At 49.4% G+C, this 11,657-nt stretch overlaps 1 protein-coding gene across 1 annotated transcript; it reads left to right on the top strand.

The window, feature by feature from the left end:
- Positions 1–3,093: 3,093 nt before the first annotated feature.
- Positions 3,094–11,150, top strand: LOC136640373 (zinc finger protein 665-like). Its single transcript, XM_066615454.1, has 3 exons — positions 3,094–3,163; positions 4,661–4,902; positions 7,749–11,150. Exons 2-3 carry the CDS (start codon positions 4,839–4,841, stop codon positions 9,839–9,841), a joined length of 2,157 nt encoding a protein of 718 aa, XP_066471551.1. The 5' UTR covers positions 3,094–3,163; positions 4,661–4,838; the 3' UTR covers positions 9,842–11,150.
- The last annotated feature ends 507 nt before the right edge of the window (positions 11,151–11,657 follow it).

Raw genomic sequence — 11,657 nt, 5'->3', positions numbered from 1 at the left:
AATTTTGATTTAAGTGCCTGACCCTTGGGCTCTTACTCACGAGTAAGACTCTGCTCCTGCTCAGACCTATGTACCTCCCTTAGGTGCTAACTTAGGTGAAGCTAACTTTCACTTTTGATTTAAGGTTGATTTAAAGTTAATGTTAAGGTTAGAAGACAGGGAGTTAGAAAGACAAAGAGTTAGAAAGAGTACACTTACCTTCTCCTTCTTGTCGTCCTCCTCCTCTCCTTCTCCAAAACTCAGAGGTCCACTTGCCTTCTCCTCACCCAGATGCTAAACTCACAGTGCCTTACCTGGCACTTAGTTCCCAGAGGCACTTGGGTTCCCAGAGGCCACGCGCGTCTGCAGAGATGCGACTGCAGAGTCATTATAAGTCTTCCATTTCAAAGTATTTCGGACTAATGTTTTCTATCCCTTACAATCTACCCTTCAAATCCGCACTCATTAATTATTATTATTATTATTATTATTATTATTATTATTATTATTATTATAATTAACAACAGTATTTATATACCGCTTTTCAACTAAAAGTTCACAAAGCGTTTTACAGAGAAAAATCAAATAACTAAATGGCTCCCTTTCCCAAAAGGGCTCACAATCTAAAAAGATGCAAATGAATACCAGCAGACAGCCACTAGAACAGACACTGCTGGGGTGAGGTGGGCCAGTTACTCTCCCCCTGCTAAAAAAAAGGAGCACCCACTTGAAAAAGTGCCTCTTACCCAATTAGCAGGGGTTATTATTAGCAGGGGTTATTATTCTCTCTCTCATGCAGAAAATTGTATGAAGAACTGGAAACCAATTATTTTCAGTTCTTTGTACAATTTTCTGTCGATTTCTCTTTAAGAAAAGTCATCCATTCCTGCAAAGTCCATAACTTTAGTCCACCTTCTTCTGTCGAGGGAATGTCTGCAGTTTGTGCATCACGTATTCCAGCCGCACTCAGCGTATATAAAAATTAATCCTTTTTCCGCATAATCATCTATCATGCCCAGCAAAAAGACTTTGGGTTTCATTTACACATTTGTTCTTTGAATCTGCTCATGTGCCTGTATCCAATGCTTCTTTGCTTAGCACATGTCCACCACATATGATAAAAAGATCCCTCCTGCTTTTTACATTTCCAACACTTATTTGACATATTTTCGTACATCTTCGCTAACTCGCTTGGTGCCACATACCATCTATAAACCATCTTCTATACATTTTCCTCAATGTTAACATTTAGAATAAATTAAATGTTTTATCCATAATTTCTCCCATTTTTCCATTGAAAGCTCATAACCCACTTTTTTATCCCACAGAACAGTGTTTCTCTAGCTGTGGGGTGGGACCCACTAGGTGGTTCACAAGCCAATTCCAGGGGGGTCATGTAACACCAAGCTTAACCCACTACTGAAAATACGGAAGTGAAAATACTGGGTACAGAGCTGGTGGGCAGGGCGGGCTCTCAGTGGGAGAGAGGCAGGATGCTTTGCCCTGAACGGGTGGGAAGAGGGGACGCTGGAAAGGGGGGAGGGCTGTGTGGTTGGAGAAGGGTCCAAGTTTGTGTTCTGCTTTGACTTCTGAGCTACGCAAAACAACAGCACAGGTGTGCTGTTTAATGGGAACTGTCTTAGATTTGCAGCCTAAAGGGATGTCACTTCCAGCCAAGACATCACTTCCAATGGGGCCCAACAGACTGCCATTCTAGACACAGCTGAGGGACCAGCTGTGCGCAGCCCCATCAAGACCCCTCCTGCCTTCTCCACCTTCTCCTGCCAGAGGCAAGCAGAAGCCTCCGCAGGGTCCCTCTGGCACCAGTCCAGAAGTCACAGCTGGGAAGGAAGGCTGCAAAGCCACCAGCCAGGAGGCTCAAGGGGGAGAGGGCTTCGAGGCCTGCCAGAAGGAGGAGGCACTCAAGCAGTTGCTGGCACGTTCTCTCCTCTCCCGGATCTGCCCCTTACCTGAGCAGGCTGCGCAGTTGCTGATCCTGCTTCATGCAATTATTATTATTATTTTATTAATTTGTACCCCGTCTTTTTGCCAACGGGCAAACAAGGCGGCTTACATCATTTAAAAAAATATAACATTAAAAAAACAATTAACAGTAATTTACATAATTAAAAAATCTAAAAACAAACAAACCCCGTGGATTTTCATATAAAAGCAAGAACGCCAGCCAGCCTGTCAACAATTAAAAGCTTTTTGAAATAAGAAGGTCTTCAGTCTATGCCGAAACGTTAGCAACGAGGGAGCAGTTCTCAGTTCTAAGGAGAGGGTATTCCACAGTTCGGGGGCCACCACTGAGAAGGCCCTCTTCCTAGCCACCACCCCCTCACATCTTTTAGTGGCGGCACAGTCAAAAGGGCCCCCCCAGATGATCTAAGAGCACGGGCAGGATTGTAGGGAAGGAGGCGATCCCTCAAATACCCCGGACCCGAGCTGTAGAGGGCTTTAAAAGTCAAAACTAGCACCTTGAATTGGGCCCGGAACAGAACCGGCAGCCAGTGTAGCCGCAGGAGCAACGGCTCGACAGAGTCAAACCAACGTGCCCCAGCAACCACTCGAGCAGCCGTGTAGCAAGAGGAGACTGTCTGGGATGTGGCCCCCTTAGTGTCTCACCGCCTGCCAGGGAGACCAAGGTGATGGTGGGGACACTGACCCTTCTCAGTGGCGTAGCTGGAGGGGGTGCAAAGCCCCAGATTTGACAGGGAGCCTCCCCAGAGCCATTCCAGGTGGGGGGAGCAAAATGGAGATGTACTCCTTCTGGGTAGGACTTCTGGGCATCAGCCTCCTGGCAGGCTTGCCAGATGGGGGGAGGAGGCAGAGGGGGGCTTCCCCATTCGCCCCTCTAGCAGTGCGGAGTCGCTGCTGTGAACCCTCGCAGTGCCCTGCAGCCTCCTGCACAGTGGCGTAGCCGGGGGGGGCGAAACACCAAGTCCTGCAGGGAGCCCCCTCGGAGCCAGTCCGGGCCAGGAGCGCTGCGGGGCGCGGGACCTGCTTGTGCTGCTCTCGCTCTCTCTGCTGCGCGGCACTGCGAGGGTTAAGCGGAGCCATTGGGGGCGGAGTGGGGCAGCCCCTTCCTCCTCCGCCCCCTTCCGTCTTCTGCACGCAGCGCCTGCAGCTTCTCCGGAGCGTCCACCACCAGTGGGGGATCAGGAGGAGCCCAGTCTGCGGGGTAAGAAGGTGGGGGGGCGGGGGGGAGGCCAGGCCAGGCCAGGCCAGGCCTGGCTCCGGGGCCAGTCTTGGCAGGGGGTGGGGAGGGGCTGCCACTGTCCCCCCCCCCACTTCGGCTCTGCTGGGGGGGCTGCGAGAATCGTGGGAAAGGCAGAAGCGAAGGGGCGAGGCGGCCCCTCAGCAGGGAAAGGGGGGCCAAGGGCACAGGAGCACGTGGGGGCACTGAGGACCCTCCCCGTCGAGACCCACCCGGAAGGGGCAACAGGCTGCTCAGGACCCTGCTCTGGAACTGCGCCCCAAAGAGCTGCGCCTGTCCTGAGAGGCGGACCTAGGAGAGGACCCCGTGGGGGTGAAGGGGCATCTCCCTCCAGCCAGCCCCACTTGCAGCCTCGTCCCACAGCCTGCAGGGCGGGCAGAGGCAGCGGGAGCGTCTGGGCAGTGTTGGGGGCGAGGGGCAGGCAGAGCTCCCGTTTCGGACCCCTCCTGCTTCAGAAGTGGAGCAGCGTCAGGGGAGCAGGCAGGGCCGCCCTGGAGACCCCTTCAACAGCTGGCACTTCAGGGTGACGCCAGTCCCAGCTGGGGAGCTGCTGCTTCCTGCTCCCAAATGCTCCCCAAGGGGCCTACGTTTTACCCCTCGCTTCGATCCGCCTGCCCCAGCCCTGGAAGCAGGGCCCCATTTGCTGACCTTGCAGGGAGAGCCAGCTGATCTGGAAGAAGGCAGACCTTCAGGCCCCTCCATCCCAGACTGTGTGGGGTTTCAGAGTTCCAAATGGCCATTCAGGAGCCCTCTCATCCAAAGCCTGGACCTCTTTCCTTTCCAGAGGTCCACCAGGGAGAAAGAAAGAGCGAAACATGGATTTGGAGCTGATGGGAATCCTTCCAGCATCTGGGATTGATGCAGGGAGCAGAGAGTCCATTAAGGAGCTGAGCCCCAGAAGGAGGCAGTGGGGAGGACAAGGGAAGAGCTCCAAGTGTAAGTCCTGCAGAGAGTGACCTCCCTGAGTAGCCTGGAAACATCTGCAACTTTGCAAAGCTGAGGGGGGTGGGAAAGAAGCCCCCAGGTGGGGAGGGAGGCCCAGGATCACAGCCCAGCCAGTGGAGGGGAAGGGGAGGGAGCCGAGAAGGCACACTGCAATAATCCCCCCCCCCCCCCCGCCAATTGCATGCTGAACTCTTGGTCTGCTCTTGGGTGCCTTTGTTTCGATGGTGAGGGCTGGAACAGAGAGGGCCAGAAGGGGCCTTCATCACTGAAACCAATGCGAAAAATAGCAGGATGAGGTTGAGACACTGGAGAACAGGCTTTTAGACCTAAATTGGAGGGGACAGGTACTTTTTTACTACATGTTTGCTTCATATTGTATATATATGTTTTATTTCATGTATATGAAGTAGGGTATATGAGTGTGGCATATCTTTATTTCATATTGTATCTTCAGTTTATATATTTAAAATTGTGTTTTATTTGTTTAACTGTTGGCATCTTTGCTGATTTCAACAGTGGCCGAGGCAAGAAAAATAAAAAGAAACTCTGCTGGACTTTGCAGCTGAAGATCTTTCCAGCACCCCTGCCTGATCCAAAAGTCCCAGAGATTTTGTTGGAAGATTGATGCTCTCAGAAGAAGGAATTGAGGAAGATGAGCAGGAGGAGCGACTGAGCAGGGAAGATCCAGCCCCAAATGTCTGCCCTGCACAGAAGAACCACCTTACCCAGCCTGCATCAAAACAGCCACGTCTTCCAAGGTGTGTGTCTCAGTGTCTACCCTTTCCAGAGGTGCAGAGATAACTGGGCTTCCACCTCAGGCTGAAGTATTAGTGCCGGGCAACAGGACCTCTTATGTCCTCTCTTAGGTCCTCTTAAGTCCTCTCTTGGGGACTGGGCTTTGGGGAAGAATAGCGGCAGCAGGAATGACACAGTAGGAAAGGAGACCCTTAGTGGTCCTGGAAAGAGGCATGTTTTGCAAGGAGATTGAGGCTGCAATCCTATCCGCGCTTACCTGGGAGTAAACCCCACTGATTATAATGGGACTTGCTTCTGAGTAGACATGCATATGATTGGACACTCGGGGCCCAACCCTTTCAATTTTCCAGTACGGATACAGCCGTGCCAATGGGGCATGCACTGCATCCTGGGGTGGGAAGGCAATCACAGAGGCCTCCTCAAGTTGTGGGAATCAGTGCCAAAAATAGCAGGCTGAGGTAGAACAATTTTTCCCTTACCTCGTGTGAACATGGGAGGTCTCTGCACGGTGGGCATTCGTGGCAGGTTGACAGTGAGAGGAGAGAGGGTTTGGAAGAGTCGTGGAGGCTTTGGCAAAGGTCGATACCAGCGGTTTATTTGGGCGATGCTCTTTACATTCATCTGGTCTTATTACAGCACAGGACCAGGAGACGTCAGTCCTTTAACAGGAACTCCGCTTGTTCAGTGTCAGAGGACAGGGATTGCTTCTGCCAATAAATTGATTGGGTCCCACAGCTGAAAGGAAGCCCTGGGGCCCCAGAGGGCTGTCTCATGTAGGGTGGCTCATCTGGGAAGGGGGTAGGGTGCTGCAGACTCCCCTTCCCTTGTTCTGCCATAATCTACCCCTCCTGTTGTCCGTTTGTGGAGTCGTATGGCCCCTGTGTTGGGTGAATTGGGCAGGCTGTCTTTGGTCCCCACCATGGGCCTAGTCTGTATTCCTGAGTGAGGGGTCGTTCCCTCCCCAGGATCGGGACCCTTGGTCCCTTTCTGGGGCTTCCCTGGCCCCCGTGAGGTCAGGAAGGTGAGAGGTGATGCCCCAGAGGTCACTGCTCCTACCTCTGCCTCTCACATCCTGGAGGGAGCCTGGGGAAGAGCAACTGCTGTCTTGGCAGCCAGTCTCCTTATGTGTCCAGCAGTCAGGGGGCCAGGCTCTTCCCTTTCTGGCTGTGACCCCGGCCAAGATCTTGGGCCTAGGAGATATAGCTGCTCATTCAGCGGCGGGCCCTGTCGCAAGCAGGCAGCCTCTGCCTCGGCCGCCACTCTGACAATTACACCCCCCCCACACACTTATTGTATATTGTATTGGCAACCTTCAGTCTCGAAAGACTATGGTATCGCGCTCTGAAAGGTGGTTCTGGCACAGCGTCTAGTGTGGCTGAAAAGGCCAATCCGGGAGTGACAATCCCTTCCACACCGGGAGCAAGTGCAGTCTGTCCCTGGTCTGTAACCGGTAAACTGCTGCTTCCCGTGTTGTGCCGACGCCCCCAGCCCCCAGGGCCCCCCCCCACACACACACACACTATTACCCCACTTGGGCCTGGTAGTTTAACCCACATAAATTCTATGGTGGAGGCAGACCCGCCTTCAATCTCAACTCTGCTAGATTCTGTTACCAAAAAGGGCTGTTATGTTTTAAGGGGAATTATTATATTACCCTTTTGGAAACCTCAGGATGGCAGGCTAGATAACGAGACAGTGTAATGCAAAGATAATCCCTTGTAGCTTAAAGAGGAGACTGGGAAAAAGATAACTTTCAATCAACGATTATATTTTTATTACAAAAACACACAGGTAAACATAATGCACATGGAGAATTGATAAGTATAAGTTTCTAGTACTTGTGTCTAGTGTACCTAGCTTTATGGTGGTTGCATGTGCCGTGTATGTGGTGCATCCGAGAAGGGACCAGAAAAGGATAAGTTGTAGGGAAGGATTTTAGGGGTCCCTGGTCTGCATAACCCAGTTGCTAACTAAGATGGGGAGAGAATGGGAGAAATAGGTGGGGGTGAAGGGAAAAGATTTCAGATGCAAGATATAGTTACCTTTCCTGGGAAGCAGTTGGGGGGGGGAAGAGTCCTATGGGGGACCTGTGCCTTGGAGGGCAGCCAGAGAGAGAGACCATGTGGCCGGAGCTTTCTCTTAAAGGGTTGTGGCTGACCTGAAATTACCTGGATGTGGCCGCTGTGAGATACAGGAAGCTGGACTAGATGGGCCTATGGCCTGATCCAGTGGGGCTGTTCTTATGTTCTTATGTTCTTATGTTCCTGGATGCGCATGCTCAATACACACAGTGGAACACGTGAAGCAAGCAAGAGAGACATGATGAACAGGAAGTTAGCTTATCAGCCAAGGCTGACCTCCTGGGGGAGGGGGGTAGCTTGCTTCCTGTTGCCACTGGACTTTGGAGTCAGGATGTAGCTTAAAGGCTAGGAGAACTTACACAATAGACAACAATAACCAACGATTTACAGTGATTGAGAAAATTTACTCTTCCAGATTCCTTGACTGGGGGATGGGGATGTGATTACCATGAGCTTGACTTGACTTGATTGTAACAGTGACTGGATTAGGAGACACTTTGCATAGAAACAATGCAATGCATACATTGACCTGCAAGGAAGTGGGGGTTGTGTAATTCATATGCTTGTGGCTTGACCAGGGCCTTTGGAAACATGTGCTGGGGGAGATGTGGCCTGCATGATGTTTTTGAAACATAACCAGATATGAAAGTCACAACTTAAAAGGAAAAAGGGGATTTTCATGTAACAGATTCTACCCCTTCTTTGACATAAATGGCCACCTCTCTTCAACACGTCCACTGCTAATCAGGATTCTCTCTTCAATCCAGGAACCAGTGGACAAGTCAATGAGGATCTGAGGGAAACTTGTGAGATGTCATCGGACATTACCATGCTTGAGGTAGAGGAAGAGACTTTTAGAAAGCCAGATGGATCTGGGAGGGAGGAGGGAAGACAGACCCCTGCCTGGAGAACTAGACGTGTTTGTCTCTATGAACTCCCAATCAAAGAGGAACATTCCAAAGTAAGGAGATGTGTGATGTGTCCTTTGCATGAGGAAACTACCAGCACAAGCACACTTGAAAGGAGCCACACAAGGGAGAGAACGGCGCATCAGGAAAGATCAAGGAAGCAGGAGGGAAACCAGACACAGAAAGGGAGAAATCAATCTGGTGCTTGTCAGGATGGCAATTTGAACATCCTCCCAGTCAATCCACAGAAAGAAACTGAAAAGAGGAAGGAAAAATGCCCTCAATGTGGAAAGACCTTCAACAGTAAATCACACCTTACAATACATCAAAGAACCCACACTGGAGAGAAGCCATATAAATGCTTAACATGTGGGAAGTGTTTTAGTCAGCAAGTACACCTCACCACCCATCAAAGAACCCACACAGGTGAGAAACCATATAAGTGCTTAGAATGTGGGAAGTGTTTTAGTCAGCAAGCAAGCCTCACTAGCCATCAAAGAACCCACACAGGGGAGAAACCATATCAATGCTTGGAGTGCGGAATGAGTTTCAGCTGGAGCTCACACCTGACTTCACATCAAAGAACCCACACAGGGGAGAAACCATATAAATGCTTAGAATGTGGGAAGTGTTTTAGTCAGCAAGTTCACTTCACTAACCATCAAAGAACCCACACAGGGGAGAAACCATATAAATGCTTAGAATGTGGGAAGTGTTTTAGTCAGCATACACACTTCACTTACCATCAAAGAACCCACACAGGGGAGAAACCATATCAATGCTTGGAGTGCGGAATGAGTTTCAGCTGGAGCTCAAACCTGACTTCACATCAAAGAACCCACACAGGGGAGAAACCATATAAATGCTTAGAATGTGGGAAGTGTTTTAGTCATCATACACACTTCACTTACCATCAAAGAACCCACACAGGGGAGAAACCATATCAGTGCTTAGAATGTGGGAAGTGTTTTAGTCAGCAAGTTCACTTCACTAACCATCAAAGAACCCACACAGGGGAGAAACCATATAAATGCTTAGAATGTGGGAAGTGTTTTAGTCATCATACACACTTCACTTACCATCAAAGAACTCACACAGGGGAGAAACCATATCAGTGCTTGGAGTGCGGAATGAGTTTCAGCTGGAGCTCAAACCTGACTTCACATCAAAGAACCCACACTGGGGAGAAACCATATAAATGCTTAGAATGTGGGAAGTGTTTTAGTCAGCAAGTTCACTTCACTAACCATCAAAGAACCCACACAGGGGAGAAACCATATAAATGTTTAGTATGTGGGAAGTGTTTTAGTCAGCAAGTTCACTTCACTAACCATCAAAGAACCCACACAGGGGAGAAACCATATAAATGCTTAGAATGTGGGAAGTGTTTTAGTCAGCAAGTTCACTTCACTAACCATCAAAGAACCCACACAGGGGAGAAACCATATCAGTGCTTGGAGTGCGGAATGAGTTTCAGCTGGAGCTCAAACCTGACTTCACATCAAAGAACCCACACAGGGGAGAAACCATATAAATGCTTAGAATGTGGGAAGTGTTTTATTCAGCATGCACACTTCACTAACCATCAAAGAACCCACACTGGAGAGAAACCATATAAATGCTTGGAGTGTGGAAAGAGCTTCAGTCAGAGCTCAAGCCTGACTTCGCATCAAAGAACCCACACAGGGGTGAAACCATATACATGCTTTGAATGTGGAAAGAGCTTCAGTGTGAGCTCACGCCTCACTAAGCATCAAAGAACCCACTCAGAGGAGAAACCATATACATGCTTTGAATGTGGAAAGAGCTTCACAGTGAGCTCAAACCTGACTTTGCATCAAAGAACCCACACAGGGGAGAAACCATATACATGCTTGGAGTGTGGAAGGAGCTTCAGTCAGAGCTCACATCTGACTCTGCATCTGAGAATCCACACAGAGGGGAAACCGTAGAACTTCCTTGAGTGCAGAAAGAGCCTCAGGATCTACCTATCCCTTACTTCTCATGAACACATTCACACTGGAGAGAAACCTTTGAAGTGTTTAGAGTGTGCTGAGAGATTCTTCCACAGGAGAAGTTTTAAGGCACATCAAGGTTTTACACACAGGACAGAGATCTTCTCAATGCTTTGGGTGTTGAATGAGTTTCAATCAGAGCACAAGCCTCTGTTCACATCAAAAAATCCACACAAGAACTCTTAGTACTGCTTGGAAAGTTTTGCCAGAGTTGGGGTGGTGCACCATGTGAGCAGCCCCTCTTTGAGCCACCAGGATATGCAGATGATGCTCTTATCCTCTCAAGGACTCCTTAGAACAGCCTTGAGATCTCTGGCACTATTCTGCAGCTCTTGATCAGTTATCAGAAAACTAAGATCATGGCCTTTGCCAGGAGGCTGAAGAACCACTCATGGAAGCTCGATGTTCTTAAGATCGAGCAAGTGACCCACTTTTAGTATCTTGGTGTTATTTTCCATGCAAGTGGCTCCAGAAGGGCACACGGCAAATATGTGGCACTGAATGCTTCGAGAAGCTCCTCAGCCATTTATGCGCACTAAAGGAGACTGTTATTTCCCTGCAGCTCTTCAATTATTTCAAGCCAAAGTTCTGGTGCAAGCACTATATGGTGCTGGATCAGGGCCACTGACTCCTGAATGCCTGCAATCCAAATTCCTGAGTCCTGGGAGTACCTCAAGGTATTTCCAATGCAGGAAGGTCTTTAGAGACTGGCCAGATTGAGGTTGAGTCCAGAATGTGGATAACTGTCATGTTAGATGGGCTAAGATGGCCTTTCTGCCCAGCTGGCCTTGTTCCCTGAATCTTACAAGAAGACTTGGACAAAGATGGTGGAGGTGAAACTGATGATGCAGCGCATGACAAGCTAGAATTCCAGACTAGCGCCTTAAATTGGAGTAACTTGCTTAAAAGGGGGCTGATAGTACATGGTGGGGGGATTTTCTGTTTTAATAAGTTTTTTTTTACCTCTGACTATTCCAGCATTGAGATATAAAGTGTTTCAGCTTCTTTGAATTGTCTGCAGCTCATGTTAGTTGGCTTTTTATCTTTAAGTTTATATCTAACTTTGATATCCTATTTTAGGATATAAATTGTAGTTTTAATCCATCTGAATCTTACATAGTTCATGTAGCTGATCATGTAGTGGCACTATTAATTTTTGTTAATGCTGGTCTGTGACTGTAATTAAGACTGATTGATTGACTGACTGACTGACTCTGTAATTTATGCCAATAAAGGTTTGACTGACTGACTGACACTATAGCACCATGGAGGAGAGGCAATGGCAAACAATGGGGTGATGGCACCTGGCAGTGCTGTCCTTGCTGGGCAAAGGGAGGAAGGAATGAGGGGGATTGAGAGATCAGAGAAAGACGGAATGGGGAACAGCAGGGCAGAGACAGGAGAAGAGAGACGGAGAAGCAGGAGGAGGAAGACCAGAGGAGAAACGGTAGGATGTAGAATTGGGGGAAGCGGCATTGGTACCTGTGGAGGGAGAGACACAGGAGAAGAGGGGGATGTGGAGAAGGGAGGGACAACTGGAAGGGGCAAGAGTGTGTGAAAGGAGAGACCAGTGACATTAGGAGGAAGGGCCCAGCCAAGGGGAGGGAGGAATTGGGCTAAGTCCCAAAGGAAAGGAGAGGCATGCCCAGAGTGGGGGCCTGGTTTCCACAGACCCTTGAGATCCAGCCAGCACCAGGGCAAGCCCTCCGCTGCCTTCGCCTCCCAGTCCAAGGGCCCAGTTGGCTCTGAAGTG

This window comes from Tiliqua scincoides, chromosome 2 (genome assembly GCF_035046505.1).
Source record: "Tiliqua scincoides isolate rTilSci1 chromosome 2, rTilSci1.hap2, whole genome shotgun sequence".
Taxonomy (NCBI): Eukaryota; Metazoa; Chordata; class Lepidosauria; order Squamata; family Scincidae; genus Tiliqua; species Tiliqua scincoides.
This window is presented reverse-complemented; position numbering and strand designations above follow the sequence as displayed.